This window comes from Gobio gobio (assembly GCF_949357685.1).
Source record: "Gobio gobio genome assembly, chromosome: 20".
Taxonomy (NCBI): domain Eukaryota; kingdom Metazoa; phylum Chordata; class Actinopteri; order Cypriniformes; family Gobionidae; genus Gobio; species Gobio gobio.
Genome location: NC_137113.1, coordinates 15,088,915 through 15,103,590, shown reverse-complemented (window position 1 = coordinate 15,103,590; position 14,676 = coordinate 15,088,915). Strand labels below are relative to the sequence as shown.

Below are 14,676 nucleotides of genomic sequence, written 5' to 3'. Positions count from 1 at the left end.
AAAAAAATGAATAAATTAATATTAGTTTAGACGCATTACAGTGATCAAAAAGTGACAGTAAAGACATTTAAATACATTCTTTTGAGGTTTATATTCAAAGAAATGTAAAGTTTTACAAAAATATTAAGCAGCACAACTGTTTTCAACATTGATAATAATAATAAATGTTTTTTGAGCACCAAATCAGCATATTAGAATAATTTCTGAAGGATCATGTGACACTGAAGACTGGAATAATAATGCTGAAATTTCAGCTTTGCCAAATTAATTACTTTTTAAATTTCATTAAAACAGAAAAGTTATTTTAAACCGTAATAATATAAAAAAAATTACAGAGTACCTTTAAACTTTTGAGCATCACGAAATACTTGTTGTTTTAATTTGATAATCCAGAAGAAAAAAAACATTTATGAAGTCTGGCCTGAGTGCAAAAACAGCAACAAATAGTAACAAATATGATAAAATAGCCAATATATTACGTGTGACAGTAAGTCAACAAATCAGTTGAATTCTATATTAATGCCCCAATTTGTGATGTTTCTGCTAGGCAACATAAACAACCTATAGTTACATGATTACATCCCGTCCGCACTGGACGTGGGTGGCATGACTCGACAAAACTAAATTGCACCTTTTATAAAAGACAGAGCTGTCTACTCTGAAGCGTTCATCTCTACCAACACAGGTATATACACGCCATACTGCCAGGCCCTATGGCAAAAACTGTAAAGAAAAGCACACCTTATTGTAGAACTGTCGGGCGAGATGAACATAGGCCTCAGGAATTGCTCCAGCTACTCCTTTGGCTCCAAAAAAGCCATTAACCTCAGGGGAGGCCATGAGGATACGGTAATCTGCAGCCGCACCCAGAACCAGCTGCATGTAGGTGCGCGTCAGGTTGAAGTAACCCGATGTCAGGTAGATGATAGAATCTCCACCAGCCTCTATGAGCAGTTGTTTGGTTATTTGTTCATCCAAGTAAATGCCCAGGGGCTTCATTTGCATGAGTGGAAAGATCCAGGTGTCATTTGGCACCGTCCCATCGGAGTCTGGAACCTCTGAGCATTCTGCCTCCAGCATGCTCTGTCGGACACGGGCCATGTTCACCACCTCCATGATCCGCTTCTGTGCTGACGCAGAAAACTCTGCTCTGTTACCTGTTAGACCACAAGACAGACTTCATCTGAGAACACTCAAATCTGTTGAAACGCATATAAATATTGGATACAAAAGGCTGCATTCCAAAACCAAGTCAGATCCATACAGAAGCAGCCTTTTAAGCACAGTGACACAAAAGCTGTTCTAAAAAAATAGGTTGAGGACAAATTTTAAAGTCACATCACAGATCCCATACTGCACTGTGGTGAGATCAGTGAAAAAAATTAAATAAAAAATGGCATCCTAATAAAATGGCAGAAAAAGCATGACATATGATTATAAATATATTTCATTCACTACTGACAAATACTGAGAAAAATAGATTGATACAGTTACATTTGATTATTTTATCTGATGTGTGTACTATGTATTTTTTGCTTATTACACTACTGTTAAAAAGTTTATGTTTTTGAAGAAAGTATCTTATGCTGCATTTATTTGATCAATAATACAGTAAAAACAGTAATATTATGAAATATTACAGTTTAAAATAACTGGTTTATATTTTAAATGTTTTCAACATTTCAAAGCGGAATTTTTAGCATCATTAATCCAGTCTTCAGTGTCACATGATCCTTCAGAAATCATTCTAATATTCTGATTTGCTGCTCAAGAAACATTTATTATTACCAAAACTGAATACAGTTGTGCTGATTAATATTTTTGTGGAATCATGATTTTTTTTCTTTGATGAATATAAAGATCAAAAGAACATCATTTATTTGAAATGGTAATGTTTTGTAACATTATAAATGTCTATACTGTCACTTTAATGAATCATTAATGAATAAAATGATTCACTACTTTAAAAAAAAGTCCTACAGACCCCAAAGTTTTGAAAGGTGACAAATATCACTGTGCTAGCTAATCAACAATAGCAATTATGAGTCTCTCAGATGTAAGAAGTTTCTGCCTACACAGAGCATTCAAAATATGCCTCTTTCAAGTTCTATTTCAGCGAGTATAGTAGAATAACACACAAGGTTTTGGAAAGAAGTCTTAAAATGTCAATCAAGTCAAAATACCTGAAAGCAAAGATAAACAGAACAATTCTAGGAAACTGATCTTAACAGGGTGTTTACATTCACACTCATTTGAACAGGTATGCATGAAAAAAAACGACACGTAATTTTCCAATCCAATCCATTATTTCAGGTATTTGTTCATGCGAGATCCTGCAAATGCATGATCAAAACCTCAGAGACACGGGTCAATAACTGCTGACCGTCTGGAAAGGCGCTCTGTCAAACCCTGGCGCCTCTGCTAGACATAATGTGCCACGGTGAGTCATAGCAAGAGAGATAATCTGTAAATAATGAATTAGCTTCAGTGCAGAACGCTGAATGTTGGTAATGTATGGAAGACAACGGTGTCTGTGCTTATTTGGTTAACGGAGAATGTGCAGCAAGGCCGCTCTGTATATTCTGTTTGTTAAATGCAGAGAACAAGAAATGTGTGGCTGGCGGAGAACAAATAAACGGCTCTTTGAAGCAGAATACAGGGGCTTTCCCCACGGATGCAAAGCCAGCCACCCCAAGCCTCAAGGCCTCAGAGGTCCAAACACATCCAGTTAACAGGACCACGAAGTTCAGCGGCTCTTACCGACAGACTGTGGGATCCAGTTACTGGAGATAAAGGGGCAGGACCTGACTGCCGACTCAGCGGATAAGCTTCTCAATGGACCAGCTCTCCAGTAAAGGCTCCCATATACTGACAGCGAAGTTCTTTTTCATTCTTTGCTAAAGGTTTTAAATACCTTTTCAGCGGTATACTGTTAGCAAACATCCAGACGCCACCAAAGCGGTTGTAAAAAATATGTAAAAATGTGCTGTGCCTTTCTCTCAATTACAAAATAAACAACAAAAACGACAGGGGTGAGAAAACAGCAGTTAAGAAAGCATCTGATCATATTTATGTGGATATGTTTGCACAAGCTCTGAAACTCCAGTCAAGTGACATCATACAATATATTCCTTTAAACCAAGCAGCTTCACATTATTTAAAGGTGAAAAACTAGACTGAAAAATTGAACTAACCTTAGCAGAGTTGAATAACAAGAGCTCAGTACATGGACATCACATACAGTGAGTCTCAAACACCATTGTTTCCTCCTTCATATGTAAACCTTGTGCGTGAAAAACACCACAGAAAAATAGGCAACAGTCGGGATCATTAATATGTGCGCCCCCAACATTTGCATTTGCCAGCACATGTTCAAGGCCAGGCAGAACTGCACAGCCGAATCATCACTGGGAGTTTTGCAGGCAACGTTATTGTGAATTAACAAGCATCAAGCGAGGATAGCGAAAATGGCAGATCATGTAAATAAAAGTTATGTTCCAGGCTGTGCAGGAGATGTGAGGACTGTTCATACCCTTCCCACAGAACAAAACTGTCAACAGGCATGGTTGATGTTTATCTATAAACGGATACCGCAACAATTTAATTCAAAGTTGTTTGTTTGATCGGCCCATTTCACCACGGACAGTTTTTCTAACCTGGCTGGGACAATATCAAACAGGCTTCGCTCAGCGTCTGATACTGAAGAAGCGGCAATTCAAACTATATTCCCACAAGCAGCAAGTAGTGATTTTATCCACTTATTGACTGTCGAAACTATTTACATTAACGATAATATCCCGTATTATCTAGATCCAACGCAAGATGCTAGTACAGTAACAATGGGCAAATCCAAGTAACTAGCACACATAACAGTATGACAAATGTCAAAGGTTAATATTATTTCCTTCCAGTGTTGTCATATAAATCTACAAAATACAACCGTAGATACATATGGCAATCCCTTTTGTCGGATAGAATTATAATTTAGCCTATATATATCATCAACAACACAACTCAGGAACTAACTATGTTAGTTTAGTTTCTTACAGATAGCTCACTCGATCCTTAAAGCTAACGTCACATTCTCCACCACTTAAGTTGAAACGATTGTTATTTGACAAGGCATCTAACGTTAGTCAATTTGTTAAAAAACTGTACTGTACTGTACAAACAACATATTTATGCGCTACCCAGTTCTCTGTTTAAAGTTTGTGATTAAAAGTGAAGAATCTATCATTGTAAAATCGCATTACAATAATTAAAATGTTTTAACAATGCTAAAAACAAAGTTGTGACTGCTTACGTTGTGTGTTACGTGTAAAGTTAATGTTATATGCTAGTTAACATTTAGACTGAAGTTATAGTACTGACGTTATGTTTTGCAGGTTCTTACTGAAAATAAAGACTAAACTTACCACTCAGAAGCGTCAAATCAATTGGTTGTTCCTCAAAATCTGCACCCTTCCAAATAAGGCAAAAACAGACCATTTCATTCTAGGGACAATTTCTAGGGTTATAAATGGATCTGTAAAACCGTATCTGGACCATTTATGCCTTTAAATAAGTCACATGCCCTCTATGTAGATAATATTAAAATATTGTTTCAACTCATTCTAGGGCACCTTTAACATGTAAAAAAAATTGTGTCAGTCTCACTTTCAATTAAAAATTGACGAAATTACATCACATATTGGTTCTTCGATTTCACTTGAAGTATATCATGGACCTTAACTCATACTAGCCTTTACTCTTCCTGCATATACTGTCACTGATGAGCTGCATACAGAAATAAGGTCACTAAATAAGGCCAGATTATGTAAATTAGATGCATCCTCCACAATCTATCACTCAGAATTCGCCGCCAAGATAAGGAAGTTGAGTTTGGCATTCATTTAGTGAATGTTTTTAGGCTTTTACTCCGTTTTCATTTCAGGAGCTAAAACAACATAGGCCCTGTATACACCTGGTATTAAGATGTTTTTTGGTAGATCGGATCACAAGTGGACAACACTAAATACAGGTGTAAATGTTTTGAGCTTGTCCACTTTTGACCACTTACAGAGGTAGTCGTAATCACATTTGACCGGATTGCTTTCGTAGTGTAAACGCTCATGTGGTTGAATGCATTTGAACAGCCACAAAAGACTGCCTGCTCTCCGCCTACTGCCCTAATGCGTGAACGTTAGGGGTGGGAATCGCCAGAGGCCCCATGATTCAATATTATCACTATACTTAAGCCACGATACAATATTATTGCGATTTGTAAAATATTGCGATATGCTGAGTATTGCAATAACATATTAATATGGCCATTATGAACATTTACTTTCACGTTAGAATTAGTGTCAATTCGGGGGCGACAGTTGCTTGAATGGTGTGTTCATTGTTATTCTTAAAAGGTGTCATGAAGTGGCTTTTTAATTTTTTTATACTGTTGTCTGAGGTCAACTTATGACGTTTGCATTGTTTTTACATTCAAAAACATCATAATGAATAAGTAATATCTACCTTGGTTTTGAGGCTCTCTAAAAAATGGTCGGTTTTGATGGGCGTGCCGCACTGAAGACCTGGAAGTAAACGCCCACGGCTACGTATGGATAAGATTTGCATATTTAATGACCTTCTGCTCACCCTGTCAGTGACAGCGTGTGCAAACGGCATCTGGAATGAATCGCCCAGCCCACAGCCAGGGCTCGCAAAATGTCTTTATCAAACAAACACAATGATTCATCTCTCATCCTCCCGCGATTGATTGGAATGTTATTTCTGTATCATTTCGCCCGATCATCAGTGAATATAACTGCGAACCGTACACACACACACACACGTCGGCTGGCCGGTGATAGCCCGTCTGAAAAACACATAGCCCCGGGGCTTTGCGAGCTAGCATTACAAGTCCGAGTCTGATCACGAATTAACCAATAACACCTTCTCCAGCCTGTGACAGCGTGCTAAGGTATGTAATCAATATCAAACGATCTGTAACAATGCAATACTAACACATATATATTAAAGAAAACATGTTTTACTCACATAAGTTTGTTGAACCGTTCCTGTCGGATCCAATATAGAAGGCACAGCCTTGTGTTTTAATCTCAATATGTCTGCAAATCCAGTCTCGACCTCTATCTTGTTTACAATTGATTCTGCTGTGAAATGAAGCGAACAAAAGCGCAATGTCTTACACATGTGACCTGGAACTGGCATGTTTATTGCTCGGTAGCGACACGTTTAGCTATACGAGTCAGTGGGCGGGCTTGAGGCGGTGCTTCTGCGTCCCAATACGTCAGTGGTCAACATATTCTGAGATCTCTCGTTTTCTGGGCCTGTGTCTTTAAAAGCTTTTCTTTGACTACAGACATTCCTCCCGGGTTGGTGACATCACCAGGCTCAATATTTACATAAACCCCTCCTCCGAGAATATTAAATAGGGGTGGGGGCGGGGGCGCCATTTTGTATCGCGGCGCTGTTGTGGTATAGTTAGGCTGGAGTGGTGTTGCCGCGATGCCGAGGAAACGCTGTTATATTCATCCGGATTCCAGGTCTGGGGTACTTGCTTTGTTCAGCCTTCATAGGGACAGGGGTGCTTTGCAGAGCGTTTAACATACAACATGTTATATGCACGTGTGTATGAGACAGAAGGGAACAGGCACATCTCACGGAGGGAAACTTTCACAATGTTCGCGAGTTCAACACCGGATTTGCACACCGTCAGCTGCGTGAGACAAACGCGGCCAGTGTGTGAATGCACGACGCGCGCAGGGCTCCCTCCCGCAGCACATTTCACGGAGGAAAACTTTCACAATGTTCGAGAGTTCAATACAGGATATGCACAACGGCTTGACCTGAAAGCTGGATTTACAAACAGAAGCTGTTTACGGGCCACAACCTGTAAGTCTGATTTATTTTTCATTGATGTGTTTTCCTGTAATAGGTTGTAGCAAGGAAGTAAACAGATGACAACACTGTTCTGCAAACCAGTCTGTTAAATGCTTATTCATACTTAACGTTATCCGACGAACACCTATCGTTACAAACACTAACGTTAAAATCTCAACAGCGAACTTGGCATTAGTGTAAATGATTCTTTGATTAGAGCTTTTATGTATTATTTATCTACAGGCATGCTAAACATGGTTCTGTGTGTGATTTGGCTACTATAATAAAGCCAGTGTTTAATGTTTTGGGTTAGTTCTTGCGACAGATATTTGGCTATAATCGTTCTAAAAATACAAAAGTAACAGTGCCATTCAGTAGCGATCACTATAGATCCGCAGTCTTTACTCTTGAGTACTGAACAGGTTCTGCTCGATCATCTTCACTCAAATGTTCTGGGTCTGATTCGGGCTCAGATTGTTGTGGTTTTATTGACGCCATCGTTTCTAATACTGACCAAAGCACAGTCTACCGGTGAAGGTAAGGGGCGTGACGTTTCCGACAAACGTACACTGCGGTTAGCGAATCACAACACACTGGGCCAGCTAACCAATCTGAGCCCATTGCGTATTTTTGAGGGACTGGCTTCATACAACCCGGAAAGCATCAGACCGTTTTACAAGGAGGGACAGAGCAGTGTAGAATAAATGTCAAATATATGAAAAATAATGATTTTTTTTTTAAAACGAAGCATGAACACATGTTACAGTGCACCCCACAAACACAATCAAGCCTTTAAAACAATGTGTTTTACCACCCCTTTAATACCAAGTGTAAACAGGGCCATAGACAGCGTATACACATGAACGCTATAAGGAATTCTCAGTGAAATCCCCTCTCAACGTCTTATATTATGACATTGAAGGTAGCTTCTGTTTTCTTTATGCAGCTTGGGGGTTACCCACATAAAGAAGAGCCAGCCTGACTGAAGTCCACACTCTGATATTGGCGTCCTTTTACCGTTATGCTTCACTATTCTTGCTGTCCGTTATCAGTCCATTGTTTCCCGTTGACCTCATTGTCTTGACGGACTGTAGCAAGGTCCAAATAGCTCCTTCCCGAACCTATCATCCTCCTGCATCTCTCCTTTCCTACCCTCCCAGCGCAGATCACTTACCACCAGCAAGGTGACATCATTGCACTATTTCTGGGATCTGTGACAAACTGTGGCCCCGCTCCACCACAATTATGTCATCGAACGGCGCTGGGTTACGGATATGGACTGAAGCTGAATGGGCATAATCACTCATTCACTCGTTTCACGCTCCTCACTGAGCCTGGGGACCGTAAGACACACCGAGTCATGGCTGAAGAGCATCACAGAGACCTGGGGCTAGCAAGCAGGCTTCACTTCCTGTTACTCAACATGTTACCACAATACCGGTGTTACAAGGAAACGAGTGACTTACCATCATAACCTCTGATTCATGAAGTATGTCAGACTCATTTCTCTTATCAGGAATACTTTCATAGCCAGAAAAATGCTGATGAAGTTGCTTGATCACTTGCACTTAGACAGTCTAGCTGCAACTAAACAAGGATGTTCTTAATAAATAATAGATACTCATACCACACAGTCCATTTTAACCAAGTGATACACATTGTAGCACTACGCCTTGCATGCTTAAATTAAGCCATTGACGTCATTTGCAACACATATGCATTACAAGCATTTACAAGAAAATGGTAGGCAGGAAAAATAATTCCTAATCCAGTTTTTTTGTGATCAATGAAAGAATATTCATACTGCCAAGATCAATAAAAAAAAATAGATTAGAATTAAATTAGATCGTTAAATTAGAATTTTTTTTTTGTATTTACAAATATAAATATTCCTATTACATCTCCAGTTTACAGGACCATGGGAATAAATCTGCAAAAAAATATTCATATGACATATTTTATAATATACAGTATATCATATGAATATCTCTCCAGTTAACTGTTCTAAGGCCTTCAATTTGCATATTGGCAGCAGTAAATCATCATAACCAGGTGCACTTTTCAGCCAAATCAGGTGTCTGGGTCACAGCGTTAGAGCAATGCTATCTCGTTTTACTAAAGTAGGCCAGATAGCTGCATCCGCCACAATCTATCTCTCAGAATTGGCCTTCAGGTGTAAATTCGCATTCTGCATTTTGTGAACGCTTTGGCTTTTACCTCATTTGCATAATTCATCAGAAGCGTTAAAATGAACGCTAAGGAACTCTCAGGGAACTCCCCCCCATTGTCTTAAAGCATGACATTTTATATTTAAGGAAGTAGCTTCTGTTTTAAGCAGGTCACTCTCTTTAAAAAGCACTTGCCTTTGTAGGGATGCACCATTCCCTCCATCATGTGCACAGTGTTGTCAGGCTGGAGCTGCAGTGACACATCGCCCACGGCTCCCACAAGTTCAGAAAAAAAATCCGCCACCTCCTCGCAGTCCTCCAGAAGTACATAACGATCCTGACGATTGGTGAAGTAGGAGTCGCTCAGATTGGCCCTGAATGAGATGATATCACACTCAGAGCGGGCAACAAATATACCCTCCTCCACAGAGCTACATACAGTCTACCAACAAACCTGGAACCATGAAGAGCAAAAGCTGTGGGAATATTTTGTCTGAGAGAAATGTTGGTATTTACATTGCAAGCATATTTTAGTTAACCAGCCGCAACATATCACAATTTTTCCATGTGTAGTACATGTGTAGTATCCACTTTTGCAGTGATAAATGCATGCGTACACACCCACTAATGATGAGGCTGTTGTCAAAAAGGTATGCCTTGATGTGCTGCACCCCGATGGTTTCATTAAAGCGTTCGGGCACCAGAAGACGCAACAGTCCCCGCAGGTCAGGTGTGTGGTACAGGGATACTCGCATCTGATCGGGGAAGCGCTGGAGCAGCGGCAGTAACATTGTGCGGGAATTGTGCTTACCTGTAAATGCAAAAGATAACAATAAACAGGGAAATTATAAGCAATGAATCAGTGCATACACTGACGTGATAGATACAATAAAGGGACATTCACACTGAAAACTAGAGATTGCTGGAGGTTGTCGTCATGATAACACTGATTGGCTTATAGCACCCAAGAATGATGTACTGCAAGCATTTTTCGGATGCAACAATAGGATTTTTTTTTTTGTGACCAATATCGATATCTGTCGCTCTCTCATTTTAACTTTTGTCATTTAAATAGATTACGGTTTTCATCATGTTCTAAATGAGCAAAGTTCAAAAACACATCCATTAAGGTATGCTAGCTAGCTTATTGCTGCATCAAATAATTTCTACTGGACATGGATTGGAACCATTTAATATTCAACAGGCCAACATAAAATACATACATACATACATACATGCATACATACATACATACATACATACAACAGAACAAATATTCATAAGAAATAAACAGTGCTTTTGAGGTAGGTCTTTCGAGTATAGAAATAAAGAAATAAATCAAATGTAAAATATATTCTTAATTGTTTAAATTAAATATACATTAATCCTTATTAAAAGATACAAAAGTTATTTCGTAATTTTTTTTTGTCTTTTGTTGTTTGATTAACATTAAAACACAGCGCAGCAGGAATATTAGGCTGCTGTCAATTTAAGAGCTGCATGGCTGGTATACAAGCGTTTTATTCACATAACTGACTATGTTTACAGGATACGCGCCAAGATGGGCATTTTGATATAATTGTGTGTGAATTAAAAGAAGAGAGAACTTGATTCAGTATTTGCGTACTGAAACACGGCTTTTCTGCCGCGCACTTTGGATGTGTGTGCAAACAAAACTTCTGACAAAGTATCTGGGTTTCCATACAAACGTGAAGCAAATAATTTCAAAGTTCACAAAAAAAACAACACAAAAACAAATGTAAATTCCATCAAGTTGTTTGAGCGGATGACAGTGGTATTGGTAACCTAGTAACCAACAGTAAATAAAACACCATCAGCGGAAACAGCCGATTAGTCACATGGGTTTAATGTTTGCTAAATTGTTTCCATCTCCCAGTCCCATTATTCACATGAACTCTTTTTCGCACAAGTCAAAAACTACCTGAAGTGAGCGTAAAAACATTTTTGCGAATTAAGGGACCCCCCCCCCCCCCCCCTAAATTTGCTGTGTCCATCACTCGTTTCTGATGCGATACTTCAAAATGGGCATAAAAACAGGGCGATGAAAACCAAGCTAGTGAGTAGAATTGAGTTCTTTCGTGTCTTCTTTCACTTGAATATTTCAATTCACAAGGCTTAAAAACGTGCAAAAAGATACACTTTCGTGAAGATGCAGCACTGGCCCGATTGGGACAGTGATTGTTCCCTCAATTGCTTAGCAAGTTGTCACGGTCAGTTACAGTGAAGAGGTGAGAGGGAGGATCTAGTCGCAGGCAGTAACAATTTATTAAACTTTAATATACGAAACAGAACATCCGAGTATTAAGCGAACTGATTCAATCATTCATTTGGCAGGAAGGCCAAAGTCTGAACACCTCACAGCCCTCGTGACTTGTCTAATTAAATCATACTTAAACAAAGGGCCTGTGTGTTGATGTAATCATCTACGCTGAGTAGATCCGAGGCGTCATCGTGTAGCCGCAAGAGATTGGAGCGTTGAACTCTTTGGGCGTCGGCCTTCCCCTCTATAAAAACTGGAACCGACCATCAACTCTTTGCATTTTCGCCACCACAAGGAACGGACATCTTGGCATTTCACCATGGAGGGGAAGACCAACCCTGGTCTTCCCAACCCTGAGAGAAGGCCTCCCCGCATGGAGAGAGAAACCGGCAGACTTCGGGAGCGACTTTCCTAAACTTCAAAGAAATTCTCCTGGACCCGCAAATCCTTAGCGAACTTCCCCGACGATTCGAACTCAGACACTTACACGAGAAGCCGTAGTAATGCAAGTATTCTATTTCACAATCAAACTGCTTGGAAAAGGTTGTCTGAATTATTCCCGTTCACGGGAATATGAATTTCTTGAGGGCTCTTGCGAAAGGACTGTGAAGCTGTCTCTCTCTCTCTGTCTCTCTGTCTCTCTCTCTCTCCCTTGTTAATTCTCTCTTTCCATCATTCTTTTTCCCTTATTCGTTAAGTTTCATGTTTCCTTGTTTGTACCATATTGTTTGTTTTCTCCTTCATATATATGCATATTTCCCCCCGTGTGAATTGTAGCTTTGTAAACTGTAGTTGTTTTATTAAAACCCAATGATTGCATTGAAGTGAATCCGTATTGTTTTGCTCACAAATATCAAAGTCAATGAGACGTAAGATTTTAGCTACCCATTTAAGCTTGATTTTCTTGTATTACTACTTCATTGATACAAATTGTACAAACATAAGAGCAGAGGTGGGTAGTAACGAATTACATTTACTTCGTTACATTTACTTGAGTAAATTTTTTGGGTAACTTGTACTTTTAGAGTAGATTTAAAGATGGGTACTTTTACTCTTACTCAAGTAAATTTCTTGTGAAAAAACTGTACTTTTACTTAGTTACATTCGGCGGCGTTCCTCCGTTACTGTCAAATGGTAATAATTATATTATATATTAAAATAAGTGAATATGACTTTCGCAAGTCTCGCGAAACTTTGGAGAGGCTGCTTCGCGAGAGGTTGCTACGCATCACCCGCTTATAATTAGCGCGCGTTTAGTCGGAAGATGTGTGTGAGCTAAGGGAGGCAGATTGCCCGTGGCCTCAAGTTCAGTCTATGTTTTCACTCCAAGATGTCAAAAAGAATAGTTTCATAATGCGATGCATGTTGTGTGCACCAAAACGAACTGACATCTCTCAGCATACAATAATTCCACCCTGAAAAGAGCGGTAAGTGTCACAATGATGCCTATATTTGAACACTATTAACGGTCATTTTGGTAACTATGGGAAATTTCCCCTTATTATAATACTATTTCACACACTGTCCGAGTGTTTTCCTCATATGCGCTCTTGTGCAAGCAATGAATCGTTTGAATCCTCCAAACAACACACGTCCACGAACAAACGTTCACATCTTCACATTTACATATCCTTTTCTTCACAAAACGAAACAAATTGAATAGCCTAATGTGACGTCTTGCATTTATACACAAATCTAATACACCTGTCTGAAGTGTAGAAAATACACACAGATAAAAACGGTATTGTATTTTATTCCTACCTAAAGAATAGCATAAGAACAAAGTATGTTTTAAGAAGAGCTCTAGTTAGCCCAGCACACCATTAATTTACACTGTTTAACCATTAAACACACACACACACACACACACACACACACACACACACACACACACACACACACACACATATATATGTGTATATGTATATATATATATGTGTGTGTATATATATATATATATATGTATATATATATATATATATATGTGTATATATGTATGTATTATATATGTGTGTGTGTTTTTATATATATATATATATATATATATATATATATATATATATATATATATATATATATATATATATATATATATATATATATATATATATATATATGGTTCATTAGCTTACATTAGTTAACATGAACTAATAATGAACTGCACTTATTTATCTTTATGTTAATTTAAACATTTACTAATGCATTATTAAAATATTGTTAACATTAGTCAATGCACTGTGAACTAACATGAATAAACCACGAACAGCTGGATTTTTATGAACTAACGTTGACAAAGATTAACTAATGCTGAACAGAGGTGTTGTTCATGGTTAGTTCATGTTAACTAATACATTAACTAATGTTAACTAATACAACCTTATTGTTAAGTGTTACAGAGAGGTGTGTGAAAGCTCTCCGAGTAGCCTGAAATTCAGGGTTTTCGCTTCTTATCAATCAGATCGAAAGTAACTAGTAACTAACTACTTGAGTAGTTTTCTCATCGAATACTTTTTTACTCTTACTCAAGTAAATATTACGATTGTTACTTTTACTTTTACTTGAGTAAATATTTCAGTAAGTACTTGTACTTTTACTTGAGTACAGATTTTGGCTACTCTACCCACCTCTGCATAAGAGATATTATTTGTCCTGATCAAGCAGATTAATGTTTCTTAAAGGGTTAGTTCACCCAAAAATGAAAATTCTGTCATTAATTACTTACCCTCATGTCGTTCGACACCCGTAAGACCTCCGTTGAATCATGATTCGGATTGCGTGTCAAACCGCCAAACTGCTGAAATTTGCCGATCCAAACTGCTGATTCGGCTCACTGATTCATAACGCTTCGAAGCTTCACGAGGCCGTGTTTTGAAATCGTCATCACTATATAAGTCGTTATTTAGGGTTTTTTTGCGCACAAAAACTATTCTCGCCGATTCATAAAGTTATTTTAGAACCACTGTAGTGAGATGGACTTTGTAACGACGTCTTTAGTCCCTTTTAAGGGTCTTGAGAGTGAACCGTGCATTGTGCCAATGGAGGCCTTTCAGAGCCATCAGATTCGAACGACATGAGGGTAAGTAATTAATGACAGAATTTTCATTTTTGGGTGAGCTGACCCTTTAAGGTTTGTAAGATTGATAATTGATGAAGAAATCAATTTGGATAAAGGTTACTTTTAAATGACTAAAGGTTCTGTTATACGTTGATATTGTCTGTACAACAAGCAAATCATATTCATAGACTTATGAATATTTATACCATTTGAATTAATTATTCCCCGAAACTCATTGTTGCTACACAAGGAAACTAAATAAATTAAATTAATATCACTTGCAACAACTCAAA

General features: G+C 38.4%; 1 protein-coding gene across 1 annotated transcript in view; it reads right to left on the bottom strand.

Annotated features, from left to right (window-relative positions):
• The window catches only part of pgs1 (phosphatidylglycerophosphate synthase 1), a 38,235-nt gene that overhangs the window by 16,161 nt on the left and 7,398 nt on the right, over nucleotides 1-14,676 (bottom strand). Inside the window, exons 5-7 of the mRNA XM_079845960.1 lie at nucleotides 9,669-9,858; nucleotides 9,243-9,421; nucleotides 742-1,157 (exon numbers count right to left, since the gene is read on the bottom strand). Coding sequence (XP_079702086.1) covers nucleotides 742-1,157; nucleotides 9,243-9,421; nucleotides 9,669-9,858 — 785 coding nt within the window. The remainder of the gene's footprint in view (nucleotides 1-741; nucleotides 1,158-9,242; nucleotides 9,422-9,668; nucleotides 9,859-14,676) is intronic.